The sequence below is a fragment of the Aptenodytes forsteri genome, unplaced genomic scaffold (assembly GCF_000699145.1).
Source record: "Aptenodytes forsteri isolate BGI_AS27 unplaced genomic scaffold, ASM69914v1 Scaffold32, whole genome shotgun sequence".
NCBI lineage: Eukaryota > Metazoa > Chordata > Aves > Sphenisciformes > Spheniscidae > Aptenodytes > Aptenodytes forsteri.
Window position 1 is genome coordinate 4,345,362 of NW_008795138.1, and position 19,547 is coordinate 4,364,908.

The 19,547-nt window shown below is 32.5% G+C and overlaps 1 protein-coding gene across 1 annotated transcript in view; it reads right to left on the reverse strand.

Moving 5' to 3' along the window:
• Nucleotides 1-18,537: 18,537 nt before the first annotated feature.
• Nucleotides 18,538-19,547, reverse strand: part of SLITRK5 (SLIT and NTRK like family member 5) — a 3,988-nt gene continuing 2,978 nt past the window's right edge. Inside the window, exon 2 of the mRNA XM_009278481.1 lies at nt 18,538-18,641. Coding sequence (XP_009276756.1) covers nt 18,538-18,641 — 104 coding nt within the window. The remainder of the gene's footprint in view (nt 18,642-19,547) is intronic.

Consider the following 19,547-nt stretch of genomic DNA (forward strand, 5'->3'; position numbering starts at 1 on the left):
AAAAAAAGTTTGTTTTCTTTTTTTCTCTTTTTTTTTTTTTTTTTTTTTTTTTTAAGCAGTATTAGATTATATGAAATAGCAGAAATAACACACCATTTATTTTTTGTTTGTGTGAATATGAGTATATGTATGTGCATACATTTGTGTGCATGTGTGGAAGAAAGATAGGAGGAGTTACATCACCAGGGGGCTTTTTCTTCTCCAATCTCCATAGTGACTGACAGCTAGTTATTTCAACAGATGCAAGGGATCACCAGTCTTCACAACTTTAATACATCTCACACACCAGGGAAGTCATTTTACTGTGTAATATGGCAGTGTTGATGGTTCCCTGAGATACTATTTTGTTGAGAATAGAACACTTTTAATGTACAGAATCCAGGACAAGAATAGGTCTGTTGCTCAGATTTTAGTATACATGATTCTTAGACAGCAAAACTAATCCCCAACATACTAGCCACCAAGAGAAAGACAAATCGTGACTTCCACAAGTGTTTTCTTGGCTTAAAAATGAAAACTTGAAAAAGAAAATTGTCTCTTATTTATTGACTGAAGCTGCTTTGTTACTGAATAAAAACTACCTTAAACTTTTTGTGTGTATTATTGTGATTAAAAGTTTTTACACTCCTAACGTCTCCAAGAATGTTTTCTTTATTAATATTCAGCATCTATGTGTTGTTCTGGGATTTAAAGAACAGCAATAACAATTAAAAAAGGAACCTAACCATTCTTCTCCTAAAAGAAATTTAAGACCTCTTCATGCCTTTAGTTTAAGGCTAAAGATTGAGGTTTCATTAAGAAAATAATTTTATTTGCAGAATGGAGCTACTGAGCACAGTCTGTTCTGCTTAATATGACTTTACATACTGAACTAATGTAGTTTTAAAATAAGAAGGAAGTGAACTCATGCATTTAAGTTAGACCATCTCCACATTGAGTAGTGAATAACCTCATAAAGGCTTCAAGTAAAGTCAGTTTGGATCTATGACTCTGATCAGTTCACATTGATCAGAACAGAATTTACCCTGAAATTAATATAAACATAAAATGCACTCCTCACTTACAATGAAATATTATAACAAATGATAATTTGTAATCACAAAAATGCATACAGCTTACGGTACGTAACTATAAATCTTTTAGAATAAAATCAGAATTCACCCACCACTTTTGCTTCAGACCAATGTGATTTGCATCTACATATTGCCTACAGTGCCACTACTTAGAACAGCTTGGGAAAGCCTGACTCAACGTAGGTCTGATAATTTTAATGAGATCAGATTTTTTTTTTCATTTTGCAATGACTGACTTGTAAAGGGACTGTGAGTAAGAATGTTTTTGGACAGCTAGGCAAAAAGCAAACTAATATATCCATCTAAGAGAGAAAGTACAACTTTGCTGGTATACTTTTAGAACCACTATTCAAAAAAATATAGCATTCATACTTCCATGCAATGCGGCAGGCCCAACTAACATAGAAAAAAAGAAAGTTCAACAAGTACTTATGGTATCATGTAAATCAACTGTAAAGTATAGAGTTGAGAAGAAAAAAACTTTCTTCATTAGCATTAGAACTAATTAGGTAGTAAAGTCTATAAATATTAGTTTTATAAAGGAAGTAAAATGATAACTGAAAAATAAAACATTTCCAATTTAGTGATAATTAAAAGATTGGAGGGGTGATACAATTAGAAATAATTTGTAATGTATATAGAATTCTTGTTACAGATGGAAAGCTTTATAATTATCAAAAGTGTCACAGCAAGTTGTAATATGTAGTGAAGACTTCATCTTCTATTAATGTCAGAAAATATGTGAATTATTTTTCAGCATACTGTTAACACTTTCTAATAATGATCAGAATTGTAATACCAGATTTTCCAAGTGCCCTGAACTTTTCCTGTTAGTTGGGTCAATTTTCCTACATAACCTGCTGTATGTGTAATATTAAAATGCGGATACAAAAATCTGAGTGTAATATTGCATATACAACTTTTGTTTGTTGATGTAAACTTTGACATCTGTATTTGTGCGTAATGGGTATATGCAAAATCTGGCACACAGGTTGTGTAACCAAAAATATGAGCATAAAATTTTCAACACTTGTTTTTTCTCCAAATTATCATCCATATACCCTATAAATGTGTGAAAGCAATAGAAACACTGTGTAATAATGACAAGAGAACAAAGCTACTGAAACAGTTATCTAGAGCATTCTTCTAGAGAATAAAAGATCCTTAATTAGCAACTATCAGGATATTACTTTGCTGGAGATCATATATTATGTCTTTAAATATAGGTAATTACAGAATTAATTTGACATTCAATATTACCATCTCTTAATAGAATGCATTTAAATTTAAAAAAAAAAAAAAAAGTGCTCTTCATAAAAGACAGTCCTGACCCTAATATAATGAAAACCTCAAGAAACCCTTAACATTCATTTTTCAGTATGATATAGCTCTGCACCTTCAAATTTGGGATAGAAACAGTATTTGAAATATTTGAATACAACTAGGAATACTTGTATTCCCTCTACATGATGTCTAGATTAATGCAGATATTGTTTTCTAAAGAATCGCAGAAATTAAAACATTATGATAGGAAGCATCTCTGGTGTTTATATATTGACAACTACTTCAACAAAGCAAATCCGTGAGAAAATGTTAGTCCTGGTCACATTATTATTATATGGCAGTCAGTTTGGGTTTTTTGGGTTTTGTTTGTCATTCTCAATCATATGTAGCTGCACTGAAAAAGAGCCCGTTGGAATCTAAACTCCATTATGCTATGTACTTTTATGTCTGCTATACATGACCTTTGTGTCAGTTGCTTTTGAACCATGTTGTATGCTAAACAAGTGACCATAGTCCAAATTAGATTTCCCAGATCTAGAATATAAATCTAATTTAAAGGTATTCTTTGTTATGCTTAAGTGCTTCACCTCAAGAAGCAGACTAATGCACTCTGGACATATCCTTGGTACATCTTTTCATTTAGTCTGATCCAAATCAGGAGTAACTGCCAGACAGAAATGTCAATGGAGTTCATCAGTATAAGACATGTGGAGAAATCAAGGCCACAAATTGTATACTAATCTTCACAGGAAATCATTATACAAATCATTTATAGATTATACAACCTGGACGTTACAGCTATCAAATTTTTTTAGCATGAAAATTTTAGGCTGCTATTTTGTTACAATCCTGTAAAAAACACAGTGTGGAAATGTATACGTATATTTTTTGTATATGTCTATATATATACAGAAATTAAAGCATACTCCTAGCTGAACACACATATAGTTTGATTTAAGCAAAACAAGCCTACTAAAGTTGAAGGAGTTTTGTGTATGTAACTAAGGACTAACATTTGGTCTAATAAGAATAGTCAATGTTATTGCTACCTCAGTTTTCCTCTTTGTCATTCCAATCCCCTACCCCATCCTTGAAAATCAGAGGCCACCGTGTCTAAACTTAATAATAATATAATTTACAATTGTACTAAGTTGCAGATATCTCCAGTGTCACTTCCATAGACATGGGCATACATCATATGCATCTCCCTCCAAACAATAACCATTTTCAGCCATTTCAGTAGGTTTTCAGCTTGTCTGCTTGTCGTTTCTCTTTAGTCCTGCCCACAGTGTTTTTTTAAGCATGAGAGTTGTTCTTTGGCACTCCGAGGCCCAGTTCTGGATAATCTTTAACTGAAAGGCAAAAGAGAGGGCAATGAAAGGCAGAACCCTCATGATTCAGTGCATGCCACGATGAAAGCTACCTGACATAGCAGACCTCCTTTGAGAGGGAGGAGGACAGACAGCAGAGGGAAGAAGATAGAAGGAAATGCCATCTCGGGCTTCTAAAACCTTGAAAGAAAAGAACACCCTTCTGCTGGCTTTAATAGTTCATAACGACAGCTGTCTTCCCCTTGTGAATGTTTCCTGTGATGTAGCGTTCCCTCATATGACATTCTTCAGTTCCGTCTACCTCTCGTATTGCTTTATGCCTCACTGCACCACAGGAGGCATCATATTGCAAAAAACTCTTCTCTTGTGAAGTGCCCAAGCACCACAAGGATAGTACTTCTGTCAGAATGAAAAGTCTTCGTTACATATCCCAGCTTTTTTTTTTTTCCCCAGAAATATACCAGTAACAATGAAAATTATCTGACACCATTTAATAAACTAACATTGTAACAGAATTCAGTGAAACTGTCAGATACATTATGGTGGCACTTTGCTGCATGAAGTCTAATGTGCTTTAAAAGTACATGAGACTTTTATATACATATATAAGCATACATAGATATCATGTACACCTATGATGCTGTATAAAAGAAAATGAAAAGTATACATAGCAAATGTGCCTATAGTTATAAAGTTATGTGTATAATATATGATGTTTTCTAATGTTTCTAATGCTTAATGTTTAATATTTCAAATATAAATATTAGAAATCTAAAGACAGTCTTTGGATTATTCTGTTAAGTAGCTCACTGCATTTCTGAGGTATTAATATTATTTGATATTTGCTTTCTTTACTGTTCATTGAAGGATAAAGTACAAAGTGAAGTGGGTTTTTTTCATTGCTATAGGAAGATGTCAGACAAAAATACATGAACCATTTTATGAGGTCAAAAGCTCCAGTGAATACTCAGTAGATTTTCTTCCAATTGATCAAACAATCAAAAATTGAAGGCTCGGTCCTGCAAAAGCTTAGATATATGAACAATTCTACTACCATAAGTGGCTCTTGATGATATTATTCAATTTCTGAAAGTAAAATTACTCATATGGTTCAGAGCATGCAAGTCTAAATATCAGCAATACATTAACTATTAAAAGTGTTATTTTTGCTATAGAACTGCACTTTAAATATACATTCTATTTGACAATAACACATTTAAAACCATTCTGTGAAATAACATTCCTTGACCTCATGGGTTTTTGAGTATGGCTTTTTAAAGATCTATTAAAACAAATCTTAAAGAATTATTTAGTTGTTAATTAATTAAAGTATTTTGAAACTTAAACAACATGATGTGTTGTAAAATCCATTGTTATAGTTTGCAATTATGAGATGATGGTATATGAAAATGTGTATTTTATACTCTTAATTACTATGGTATATTTATTAAACTTGAGTACAAAGCAATACATGCTGTAAGATAGCTGAATGTAACTGTTCTAGCAGTTTAGATCAACCATTTGTTTACTGACAGGTTTTGTTGGATTTTTTGGGGGGCAAGATTGGTGATGCACATTCAAATATTGAGCAATATTCACTTTTGACAAAGTTTATAGTTCAATATAAAACTAGATAAGTTGAATGTTTCCTTTTGTTTTTATTTTAGGCAAAGTCATGTTTTGTTTGTCAGGAAGATTTTTATTTAACAAATACTAAAATACATTTGAAAAATAGTACTTTCTTGAGAAATTTTTATATTGAGCATGTCCAAAAAAAGTGCTATTCTCACCTCACTTTCTAATACAAAGTTCATGTTTCCTATAATGGTTACAGATATGCCAATGAAAACATGTTTAATGGAAATTAATGAAAAGAAAAAAGTATTGTAGTACCCAATAAAGTCTTACAAAATATTTATTATTGAAGAAATACAATACAAAAGGTTTTAAAGGTAGGATCCTACAATGCTTTGCTAAGCAAGATGGAAATTAGCAAAGAATGCAGAATTTGACAATAGCTAATTTATTTCTAACAAGATGGATATATGATCTTAGTATTGCATTAGTCATTTAGGCCCAGATCCTCAAAGACATAAGACTTTATCTTAAATTTTTTTTTGAGCAACTGTAATTTAGCCCTTTATTTATTATATAGTTGTGTATGAATTCAATAATTTGAAGTCTAAAGAAGAGATTGAAAGCTTCTTTGCTAAACAAAAGTGCACTGATTTCTTTGGGTGTTTTGCCTGATTAAGGACTGCAAAAACAGGCCTCAGGGAAGATCAAATAGGAAACATATTAAATGGCTGTGAGATCACACACTAATCCTATCCGAAGGATAAAATCTAATCCTATTTTTGACCGAAGTGTTAAATTCTTCCTGGCCTGTCATCAGCACATGCATAGTTACTTCTTTCTTACTTTTTTGTGTGTGTGTAAAAGAGACAGTTCAATATCAACCTTAACATGTCTTTGTTTAAACTATAATCTATAAAATGTTTTTATGACAAAATAATGACTTAATTAAAAGTATTAAGAATATAATACTTTTATTGAAAACACATATGAAAGGAAATGAGAAGAATTGACTGTTAACTTCAATGACTGTTTTCCTTCTCTGTCTGTAGCTTTCTGGAACAATTATGTCAAATTATTTTTACTTATGTCAAATTCTTTTTGGGGAAAATGTGAGTTTTCTAGCTAGAAATGTAAGTAAGAAAACATGGCATTTGTTCATCCAGCATAGACTTAGTAATTTGTAAATTTCCAGTCTCTTATTGTTATAAAAGGCTGTAAAATATTGTGTTTCTAGTAGAGGGAGACATTTAAGTTCTAGCTGAATTAAGTTCTAATTTAATGATTTAATTCTGAATTAAGTTCTAACAGAGTGCTATCCTCTAACACATTCAAAAGTACTTGAAAGCCACATCTATATAACAGATGCATACAATATGCTGTGATTTCTCTGAAACCTCCTTTTATGAACTACCTTCTTAACCTTCTGTTCTGGGATGGCCAAGGGAATTTAGTTACACTGTAAATATTTTATCCAGGTAGAGCATGAAAAAGAGAACATTCTTTAAAATTGGGATTACAGCTGGGTTTTTGGGGTTTTTTTGGGTTTTTTTGGTTTTTTGTTAATAAGGTAAATATAGTATTTCAATGAACTATACAGAGTATTTTCATCTTGGACATGTCACAAATGCAAAGCTGCATCTTCTGTGATTTTGCCAGAGGATTTAATAAATATTTATTCAATAAGACTAGAAGGATTCAATAAGACTAGTGTTGAATTTATCTATCCCTGTAATCTCAAACATCTTTTTGAATATACAGCATGTATACACCATCTGATTCAAAGACTTCAGTTGATAGTCTGTTAGATAAGTTCTGATAGTAAGTTACTCTTGGGGATGCTGATTTTTCAGTCCCATCTTAAAGCATCTAACTAGAGTCAAACAAAACAGTCCAACAGCTAAGGAGCTTTTTATGGTGTCTTGAAAATTTTCCTTTTTCATTTGTCAAATTTTAATAATTTTAAAACTGTTAAATAATTTAATTATTTATTTATTCACCAATATAAATGGTTGAGAAAAAATGCTTAGTGAAAAAAAAAAATCAGGCCTTTTCATAGTATTACAAATATCTGCATTAGTTCCCACCTTTTTTTGTATCAATGCATGAGACAGTGTTTTTATAGTGGACAAATTTTATATGAAAGGCCCTATATTAAAAATAAACAAAAATATCAGAATGCATGGCATAAGACTTATTCCCAACCAGCATCTCATGTATACAAACATCAAAACCTGTCCTTGACATATTGCAGCAATCAGCTTAATAGGTAAAATGAAAGAGTATGGAAATATATGTCAAATACTGATTTTAATACCAAGCTTTCCTCAGGTAGTAATTAAAAAATAATCAGAAAAAAAGATACAATAAATATAGAAGATTCCTTATATTTCCATGCTATATTTTTCTGAAATTCTTTTATGATATTGCACAAAAAATGAAAATCTGAGCTCCAAAATATGTGTATACAAAATATGAATAATGAAAGTGATATCAGCCATTAGAACTACTGGAACTAACGTTCAAATCTTCTGAAAAAAATACAAAAATATGTTTGGATGGAGTCTCAAACAGAAATCTTAAGCAAAATCTGGGATATGAACACTAATATTTGGACCATGTATCCCTTTAAAATTATATTTTATTTCTAAAATTTGCAATCTGAATATGATAATATTCACTTCCTGTCTTAAAACACTGGTGAGTATTGCTGCGTAAGTTGAACAGTTACACATTTCAGTGGTAGAAGTGATGTCTGAATGCAGCTTTTATTAGCTTCTTAAGTGCCCAGTACTGTTCCCATTGGCAGTGCTCCCATTGACTTCAATCAGGGCAGGAACAGGCCCTAATTTTGTAAGGCACTTTAGGATCCTTTGGGAAGAAAGGTGTTAGAAGAATACAAGCCGTAATTATTAATTAGTTGTCAACAAAGCACTCTCACAAATACCTCCCATAGTCAGAGAACATCATATCTTAATTTCAAATTTCAGTTTGCTGCAGCAATTTTAATGCTGCTGCTGAATGATTATTTGCCAGGCACTGAGACATTTTGTGACACCAGAATTTCCAACTTTGACATGAAGAATTTTGATTCCTGTGTAATGAAGAAAAAATCAAAAAATCTAAGCTGACCAAAAGGATTTTTCTGGATGCTTACAAGTTTAAGATTTTATAATATGCTAAGTATTCAATACTCTACATTCTGTATGTTTTTACTTTTGCATCTCTATATTTGGACAATGAAAATAAAATCATCGTTTTCTCTTCTGGTAACAACAAACAATCCTTGCTTTCAGATTCTCTGCCCTGCAAAAAACTACTTTCTTCTCAGTTTTAAGAAATATTTTTGACAACATTTATCTTTTAGGTATTTGAAATGCAGAGGTAAGTATAAATTGACCATATTCCCAAAACAGGATTTCACTAAAAAGGGCTCCTATTTCATCACTGTGGCAATTTAGCTAGTTGTAACGCAGAGAGGTGCAAGGCCTCTTAGTCATTGTTCACTCACTTCCTAAAAACCCAGTGAGTCCCAAAAATAAACATGACTTGATTTTTCAGAGTTCAATGACAACAACAAAAACAATAACAACAGCAATTCTTATTTAAGCCTTTGGATGACAGCTATTTAACGTCTTTATATTTCATTCAAATTCTGTATTCCCTGTTCAAATAAAAAAATCTAACTTTTTTAGAAGACAAGACAAAATGAAGACATTCATAACCTATAACTACTTATCTTCCATATATGGCTTTACAGTTCAAATCTCTGAATAAATAAAAATATTCATTAACCCTCCCAGTACCTTTCTGTCATTAGGCTTAAACTTTTCAAGCCAGTAACATTCAATTAAAAACAAAATACAGGAAAACAAAAAGTAAGCATTTCAGAAATTGAACTAGCATTAGATTTCAAGGTCCTCAGGCCTTTCTGAGCATATCAAAATGCTCGCTGATACACACATGTAATTGCATATTGTCTACATGAGTTAAAACAGAAAGTTCCCTTTTTAGAGGAAGAAAAGACTTTGGTAACAGTAATCATTATCCTAGCATGTTCAGAAACACTTACTTCGTCAAGTAAACCTGAACTCACACTAAGGACTGATTTAAGCCTGTACATGTCAGACATATATTTGAATTCCTTTTCTCCAAACATGTAAGTGTTACACAAATATTCTGACTGAACCTGATGAGACTACTCACATCAATCAACTTATTCACATGGGGAAGTAGTCAGAGAATAAAAATCTACCTTCAAACTTTTGTCTTCGTTGCCGTGTTAAATTATCTTTCTGTTAGGGTTGTGAAGTAATATCGAACTTTAATGATTAAATGATCATTTGTGAGGCCTTATATCAACACACAGAGCAGGAGGTAAGGGTAACTAAGTATAAGACAATCATAAAAGAAAAATAGTTTCACTATGCAACTGTAAGTTGAAATTACATAGTATTGATCAGGCCAAAGTTGGGAAATTTGATATTTCACCATAGATTATTACATAGAGCAGTAAATAATTCTCAAACATTCAAATAGCAAATGAGGTAAAATTAATACATATTTTAACATTTTAAAAAATTAGTCCAATTCATTTGGACAATCGATCCTAAGATAAAGATTATGAAGACAAATTGATGAGAGAATGCTTTTTTCCTCCATAATTAAACCTCTGATCCTAACCAAATCTAACAAAAACTTCTTAGTAATCCAAGAATTCTTAAGAAATATTTAATTACAGATAACATTCAGTATATAAAATATACTGAAAATTATAGAACACAGTCAGTATATAAAATTAGGTATGGATGAAAAATTATTAACCATTATAAATACATTCAATGATGTTTCTAAAAATTGGTGAATTTAGAATCATTATTTTAACTACTTTTCATATTTATAGAAACAACTTTTCTCAAAGAGTAGCAACTTCTTATTCTTTAGGAAAAAAATGTTAAAGAAAAGTTGATGTACAAGTTAGTACAATATGCATTAGTAGACTTCTACCATTTAAAAATTTTAAGTAATATATTGCACAATAAACCTAATAGATTATACTGTTCAACATGATATTATGGTACATTGTCACTTACTTGTTGGTAGCTATTACCTGTCATGCCAAAAAGGTAAAAAGAAACATTTCAGACCTGATGAGAAATTGTCAATGAGAAGTTCATTTTACCACTTAAACTACTCTGCTGAAAAGCTTCATTATATTAGCATTGCCTGCTTACAAGACAGTTCCTCTTTTTGAGACAAGGTGCATTAAAAAAAAAATCAACTACAACCAAAAAAAGCTTCATTCTGCACTGACTGGTGCTCCATACATACATATGTATAAATATATGTTTATGCAAGTATGTATTCATGTTACAGATTTACACTAACAATGCTATAAATAGAATATTTTAAAAAGTATGTATTCATGTTACAGATTTACACTAACAATGCTATAAATACAATTTTTTAAAAAAAATCCCTACCTAAAATATAATTTCCTTTGACTTTGATGAGGATTTTGCTTAAGGTCTTATTCCAGCTATCAGAGCTACAAAAGCAAACACTTATGTCTCTTCACTGCCTCACAGTATAAGAATGTAGAGAGAAGGAGGGGAGAAATGTAGACCATATGATTCTGTTTAGAAAATCAACAGCTATCTAAAAGAGTATTTTTCTTTAACAGAAAATACACACACCTAAGAACAATAGCTTAGATCCCTCTGCAGATAATTGTGCTCCGTACTCGAAATAAAATAAAAAGCAGATTTCAAAACAAAGGCAAGCAGTTTGATTCGGTAATGTGAAGGAAAAAAGAATAAGACAAGGAAACAGAAAATTAAAATAGAAAATGTATAACTGTTAACTCCATTTTAAAGAGTTAGATTGTTTTTTAAACATTAATGTTATAAACTTAATGAACCCATCAATATATAATATTTTAAAATCGTTTCCACAACCTGTATTAACTACATTGCATGCTATCTTTGGATGGAAATAAACTAAAAATATCCACCCTTAAAAGACCAAGCATAATTTAATCACTGAAGAAAGAAAACAAGCTTTAGAAACACCCAAAGTTATAACTGATAGAGATGTTATAACCGATTGAGATTTGAAATGCCTTTGCAGCAGGTATTTTCCCTATGCAAGGTAAGCTAATAAACAGTCTCTAACAGCAAGAGACAGAAACATAAGACAAACTGTAAAGACATTCCATACTTTCAAAAAATGAAATCAATGGGCAAATTTTCATTCACTTCAAAAACGTCAAATATACTGATTAGCCAATTTTTCCTTTGATGCACTTTTCATCATCACTAAGGGAAGATGTTTATACTTGGGAAGAAATGATTCAGCAGAATATTCATTCTTTGAAAGTATATCGTTCAAGTTCTTTGATCTTAATGTAAGCATTTCTTATAAATTTGAAAAGAAAAATGTACATATTATTGAATTTTGAGCTTAATGTGAAATATACTGTAACATATACATTTGGGTTTGCTATAAATTATCAGATAAAATCTAACTGAATGTGCAGTACAGTATGTAATGGTGTATAAACTCATGTAATCACATCATTATATCACTTATAAATAGTTCTATGAATGACTTAAAACTATGTGAAAACTATTTCAAATTGCATGACTAATAAATTTTAGATAAATTTAATGACATAATTGATTCAACTTAATAAACTGCCAACCTGAAAATGCATTTAAAATGTTTAATTTTATAAATTTTAAAATAGAATTTACAATGATAAAACTGTATCATAGCTGAAGAGTATCAATAGTGTGAACAACCCTGCTTTAATTTTAGCAGAAAACAACTGCCATTGGGACTACCAGCTTTATTATAGTTGTGACTAAAAACCTGAATAGTTCACCTAAGTTCAGCATTTAGAAAAAGAACAAATCTTTGTCATGCAATAATTACTGCATAATTACAGTTATGAATTTATTATTTTAAAACTAAATTCAGATATCTAACAGTGAGAGCTTTGTGAGAACTGTTTCAATTTTCACAAAAACATTTGATATATGTTTATTCATATGACTGGACAAACTAATTGCTATTGTAATGAAGATACAGCAAAGTTAAATTCAGGCCACTCCTGTTACGTGATACTACTTCGAACGTAAAAGGTAGAGTTTTAAGGTGTGGGAATATTAGTGCCCCTCAATCTATATTCAGCCAGTTGCAAACTGGATTTGGGCCTGAACTTTTGTTCCTAGCAACCCCAAAGCAACATTTATGCTACTATATTAGACAAATTGAAGTCTTGTAGGACTGGAGTGACTTTTTGGTGACTCTGTGGATATAGCATTTGTATGGTTCATATGTTATATGAAGAAATTTTGCTTCATTCCAGGCCTAAAAGCTTTCAAAACACACATGGAAATATTCTTACATCACAGTAAAGACAATGTTAATTAAAGAAATACAGATAAATATAAGTGTATGCATACATATATACATATATATATGCATACTTATACATATATATGTATACATACACTTCCATATATATACACATATATTTTTTTTTAAATACAGATGGTAAAAAAATACAGACGGTTAAAATAATAATCTACTTGGTAATTAAACTCTGTTTTCAGAAATTAGAAAACTGTACTAGATTGTCACCTTTCAAGTTTTATTTTAAGAATCTAACTTAGTCACTATTTTTATTTAAAAGTATTTTTGAATAAAGTTGATATGATGTCTCTGACAACAGCAATCTCACACTTTGTCCCCCTTCCCAAATAGGAATATAAATTTTTGTCACAGTATCAGTAAAAAATTACCAGAAGGTGTTGATAATCCAGTGTTCACAAAATCAGATATATTGTTGAAATCATGAGAAGAAAATGTTTTATTACATGAAATATTGAACTAGACAATTATTATTTCAACTTTCTATCTTACCCCACTCTAGACATAGTTTTGGAAGGTCACCCAGAACCATGTCATGATATACAATAGGAATCATGTGTCCAAACAGAAAAAAAAATTCATTTACATTTGACATGGTCTATAGTTTTCTGCAAAATTTAAAAATACTGTAAATATGAGGCTGCAAAATTGCAGTAAAAGTGGTTGCATCTTCCATAGCAAAAACACCACAAAGGGAACAATTTTTATTAATAGTTATTTCACCTAATTCAAGGTTTCAGAACCAAGCCCACAGAATTAAATAAAGGTATGTTGTCAGTTCATATGGTCCATCATTCTCAAGGACCACATTTGTATATGTGGATGTAAACTGAACTTCCCATATAATCAGGACAATATGGTTCCAAGATCAATTTTACAGTGCTATACTACATTAATGTTCAGTTAATTTGTCAGCAGATTGGAAATAGATGTAATTCATTTTGGAGGTACGTAGCAGAACTACAAACGTTTATCATTACTGTATTCCAATTTTTACCTTTACAAAAAAAATGCTAAGAGAATGGTTTACTTCAATGACAAAAAGCCAAACTCATAAGAGCCAGGTAATTGTTTTGTAACTTCCTTAAGTCAATGGAATCCAGTTTTGTACTTACACAACTAGAAGCAAAATGTGGCCCATTAGCTGTAAGTTAAATAGTTAATTTGATAACCATTTAATTACAAACTTCATTACACTTTATTTCTTTGTATATTCAATTAACTAAATGCCTCTGGTTCCTAGGACCTAAATGTGCCTCTTTTTGTTTCCTAACTCTGTTCTGTTCAGTGTTTTAAGAATAAACAATTATTCTAAAGCATAACTGTGCTTAGTATTTCTGGAGTATTATCATACTGTTAGGTACTCGGAAAGGTAGCTGAATAATGAACAGAAAAAAGCAATATAAATTGTAAAGACGTGGTATTTATATTAGGATAGTATTTATACATAGATGGATAAACACAAATCTGTAAGACAGTATTGCTGGACTGCAAGGAGATCTATGTCCTCTCATTTCATCAGAGAACATTGCAAATCTTCTTAGAAGTGTCTGGAAATGATGTAAATGAACAATTAGTACGGCCGCCCTGTTCAGAGTGCTGCTATCCTGCCCACTCCTCTCACAGAACCCCCTCACTTGTCTACGCCTCCATCCTCGTCACTCCTTAGCTTGAGGTTCTACATTTTCCAGAGTAAATGGATGCTGCAGAAGGGAGGTACAATTCCCTACAGTCAAATAATCAATACAGATGTGAAGATCGTTTGAAGGCAGCTATGGAATTGTGTCTGCCATTCACTCTCTCTTCTCTCCCCGTTTTTCTAGTTTAATATCAGTAGTGCCAATAGTGTTCTCAGTTCTGCATAAGACAAAGATTTTGGCCTCCTTCTCTAGAGGCTGGTTTGGAGATGCTGCATTTCAGTATGCCAGTCTTTAACCAAATGAAAGGTTATTCAAGCTCCCTGGAGACACTGAGCAATATAAAGAACCTGCCCTCTAAAAATGAAGGGGCTCTTGTTTACCCTCTCCTTAGGATGTAGTGCCTTAATGGACTCACCCCCTGAGAGGGAACCATGTGCATTAAGCAGACTCTTAAGTTTCTGTAAGAAACACACAACGCGCTGGTCATACATTTGAACTCCAGCTAAATAAAAGTCTAAACAACCTACAGAACCAGGATTTTACCTTCATATTTTATGAACAACCATGATTAACTATTCCTGCCTTTTCAGATATATTTTCTAAATTGTGTTTTCCATGGGTCAGAGAGTCTTTTTTTTATGACATCTTACCATTAATTTTGTCATATTACTTTAAGAATTAAATTATTATGCGAGATGAGAAAAGGTACCACCACATCTAATACGTTTTCCTAAAAGGAATACTCCTAAGAATTAGCTATATGCTTTGTAAAAAATGAAAACATAGGAAAACATTCAGAAATTAAATACTGCACTATACGGAATCAACTGAACATGTTTTTACAACTTTAAGTGACCATTAAAATAATGAGCGGTAAATCTAAAAAAAGTGTGAGAATTTGGGTCCTAGAAGTATAAAAGTGGAAGCTGCATGTACGTCAGACTTCTAGTTGATGACAGGACTGACATAGCGTCTGGTGTTTCAAGTAGCGTGTAACAGTATCTAGAAATTACAGGATTAACCAGTTGAAATTCAGCTCCTCTTACCAAAGATGGGAGTAAAGTATGTAATACAGAAAAGATTAGGTGAGGTGAGGGAAAGGGAAAGGGAAAGGGAAAGGGAAAGGGAAAGGGAAAGGGAAGGGAAAGGAAGGGAAAGGAAGGGAAAGGAAGGGAAAGGAAGGGAAAGGAAGGGAAAGGAAGGGAAAGGAAGGGAAAGGAAGGGAAAGGAAGGGAAAGGAAGGGAAAGGAAGGGAAAGGAAGGGAAAGGAAGGGAAAGGAAGGGAAAGGAAGGGAAAGGAAGGGAAAGGAAGGGAAAGGAAGGGAAAGGAAGGGAAAGGAAGGGAAAGGAAAGGAAAGGAAAGGAAAGGAAAGGAAAGGAAAGGAAAGGAAAGGAAAGGAAAGGAAAGGAAAGGAAAGGAAAGGAAAGGAAAGGAAAGGAAAGGAAAGGAAAGGAAAGGAAAGGAGAAGAATTAACAAAGAAAAAGGAGAGACAGAGAGAGAAAATGGTATCTCACCCCTAAGTTCACCATTAGTATTTAGGACATTAAATTGGCACAATATGAAAAAACAAAAGTAAGTACAAAGAATATTTCTTTTACTTCGTAAGTATAAATGTTCTGTATTATCACAATCCATGGTTTGATTCTTGTAGTTACATTAAGAAATTAGGATTCTCTTCCACCTTTTTTCCTCTTTTATCACAGAATTTCATGCAATTTTGAAATAAAATGTGAGGCCACATGAGTGATTCAGTAAGCTCAATATTACTTGTCAAAAGACTAAAAAAAAAAAAAAACGGGAAAAAAACACTTTAATAACCAACCTAAACCAGTCTGACAACCAACCTAAACCAAGCTAAAATAGTATTCAGAATTCTTCAGATTGGGATTTTTTTTTTTTCTTCTTCTTACACTTTTACCCCTTTGGTCAGCACTAACTCAGCAGATCATCATGCAGAAGGTTTCACTGATCTTGCTAACAAAACAAAGGTAGTTTTCTTATACAAATGTTTTTTCTTTAAACAAATTATCCTGTGTTTCAAATCATAAGCACATGTCCCTTTGTCAAGTCACATTCTCATCTACTTTTTCTTACTATAATTTTCCACAGATGATATATCATAGTAGCCACTGAGTGGCTAATCCTAATTCCATTGAAGTTATTATTATTGTGTCCATTCACAAATAGCCCTTTCAGGTGTGTTTCAGGGTAACTATGGACTAAAGAATATTATTTTGCACTCTGCATCCTTTTTTAAGGATTTATCTTCAAGAATGCACTTTCTGAAGGTAATTGATGCCATTTAATTTTTTTCTCCAATAATGGAACTGATAATATATTTTTTCTACTGAAGATGAGAAATTGAAGAGATTTAAATTAATTGTTCTGATTTTAGTGTAGACCCATAGAAAAGTTCTTCATTATCAGTTATTAAGTGTTTGTAGAAAACATGGAACCAGCAGTACTACCAGCCTCAGAAATGGCAGCATCAGAATGCAAGCAAAAACAGGCTGCCGAGGCATTTCTATCAGCTATTTCTTAAAAAACCAAGAAATTCCTGCTCATTTACTCATTTGTGGATGCTGCCTCTTTGTGGCAGAATGCCATGTAAAATGTACTTTTCACATTAAACACCTAATCCTAAATTTGTATTGACACCTATGCAAACTCCTGTTTATGAGTTTAGAATCGCAGAGAAAAAAAAATATATACACATGAACAGACACATACTGTTTGCAGGACCTTCTCATTCAATCCTTACTGAGTTAACCTTTCTCTTAGTGAATGATGAAGCCAGTGAGGCTGAAAATTTTCTTACTTATACCCATTTAACAACAGTGTGCCTCTACTGAGTTTAAATGGAAGGAGAACCAGGCCACTGGTTTCAGCAATGGTTATAAAGGAGGTAATTCAAACTAAGGGCTCCAGAACTGCACCTCAGGCAGCAATACTCACATCTCTTACTAGTGTCAATGGGAAGTCTGCAGGAGATTGAGAGCTGTGCACAGAATAGCCATGTGTTGTGTCTCTAGTGACAAAAGAACACTCCTCATATCTGCATTTCAAACTGAAATAACACTCCACTTACTAAACTGTCCGAGCTAAATACAGTCATTCCTTTTTTTTTTTTTTTTTTTTGCTTTTGCTCAGTGTGGGTGGCATAGAGAGAAGAACACATGCCAACAAAACATTTATCTTGAAATCCAAAGGACCAGTTATATAGCTTTGTTTTTGTAGAAAGTGACAGATTGTACATGGATAGGAAAAGCAGAACGGAACGGAGCCCTTTTGCAATAAAAGATGTACTAGTGAGCAACTCTGCAAACAATACCAAACATGATAACCTAATGAAGAAAGAGAAAACCGCATGTGAAATATCACTTACCCTGTTCCATATATTGAAGAACACTTCATCAAAGAAACAAAATGTAAATATAAAACTATCCTATTCAATATGTTGGTGAAACACGTATCTGTGTGTCACTCTCTGACCCATATTATATATGCTGGTAATTACCATATGTTGTGTTTTGAAAATAGAGAACACATTATGATTTGCCTAAAAATGTTAGATCTTTCTTATGAGCCATAATTGCTAATAAAGAGAATCCAACGCACAAACAGATGATTTTGGCAAGAAATTTTAAACTTCAGATACTCGTTACTTCATGTTCTTACATTTGAAATATTTATCAAGTGTTTATTCAGAAACTATTAAAAAATCACATGTGCTGGGATACATATGAGACATCAGTTGTCCCATCTTACAGTGATGCTGTGTTTATGAATATCCTTGCCATTGCCTGCTGCCCAAAGGGGTAAAGACATTGTATATAGATGTGTACAGTCCATCATTTGGTCTTTCAGGATGCCAGTAAACACGTGGATCTGTACAAGTGCAATTGTACTTTACTAAACAATCAGAAACTGGCTACAACAGTTGTAAAATCATTATATTTTGGTTAACTAAAAAAAAGAAAAAAAGGGGGAAAAAAACCTGACAAATCAGAAATAAAACACTTTTTTTCCTGCTAAAATGAATGCCTTCTACATGTCCCTCACTAGTTTGCCCAACCAGATGCCTGAGCAGGAGGTTGCTAAAAGGTACATTTTTAAATAGAGAAACATTATTTTTTTCTGTTGTGATCGGATTATATGTCTTAGATTGTCTGTTAAGATTTGGTCATAATTGGCATTATCTGTAATGATATAATCCTCCTGATACTACATCAGCTTTGGGAAAAAAGCTCTCAATGTAGTGCAACACTTTAAAGCCATCCGCAGACTTTGGACCCCATCCTGAAAAAAGAAAAAACACTTAAACATCCCAGTAATTTTACTTGTAAGAATAGTTCTGCATCCTCTATCCTAATGTTTTGGGCATTTGACTAACTTTGCTCAATGAGTGAGTTTATGGGACTACACACATTGGTAAAGTTGTTCATGTGCTTAAGTGCCTGCAGGATGAAGGCCTAAGCTGGGACTTCTTTCACAAGTAGAGATACTCAAGTGAGTAAGAATTTGCAGGATTAGGCCCTAAAATAGTGAAGGAAAGAGAAATGCTAATGTGCATATAAAAATAGGTGCTACAATAAAATATTTTTTTTATATTTCATCAATAAGTTATTTTCACTAACCAGTTATGGATCATATATCTCTGCACTCTTTAATGATTTGTCCACATCTACAGTGATCCTTTTAAAGATCATAATATATTTTTTAATTCAAAAGTCCAGAAAGCATACAAACACATCCTTAAAAAAAGGAAACCTTGTATTAAAGTCGGGGTGTGCTAATCTCTCCATAAAAGCCATTTAGACTCACCCATGGCTAAAAGGGGAAAATGTGCGCTGTACTCTTCAACCAGAAAGAAAACAAAATAAACAATGTCTGTACAAAAAGAAAAAAAAAAGTGACCATGACTTTTGTACTTGTAACCTGAATATGACCTGGCAAGACCCTCCTGCCACCTTCCCCCAGCACACATGGACACACGCACAATACCAGTGTTGTGCCCCATTTACACAATAGGTGGTTTCCTACTTCCAAACACAGTAAAAGAAAAAAAGAAGGAAAAAACCTCCACACAAACTGAAAATAAAATAAACAGCACACCCTTTCAGAATCATTCCCCGAAGCTGAAAAATCCTGTGCCAAGGCACTTCACCCTACAATAACATGAATTAAAGGGGGAAAAAAGGAGTG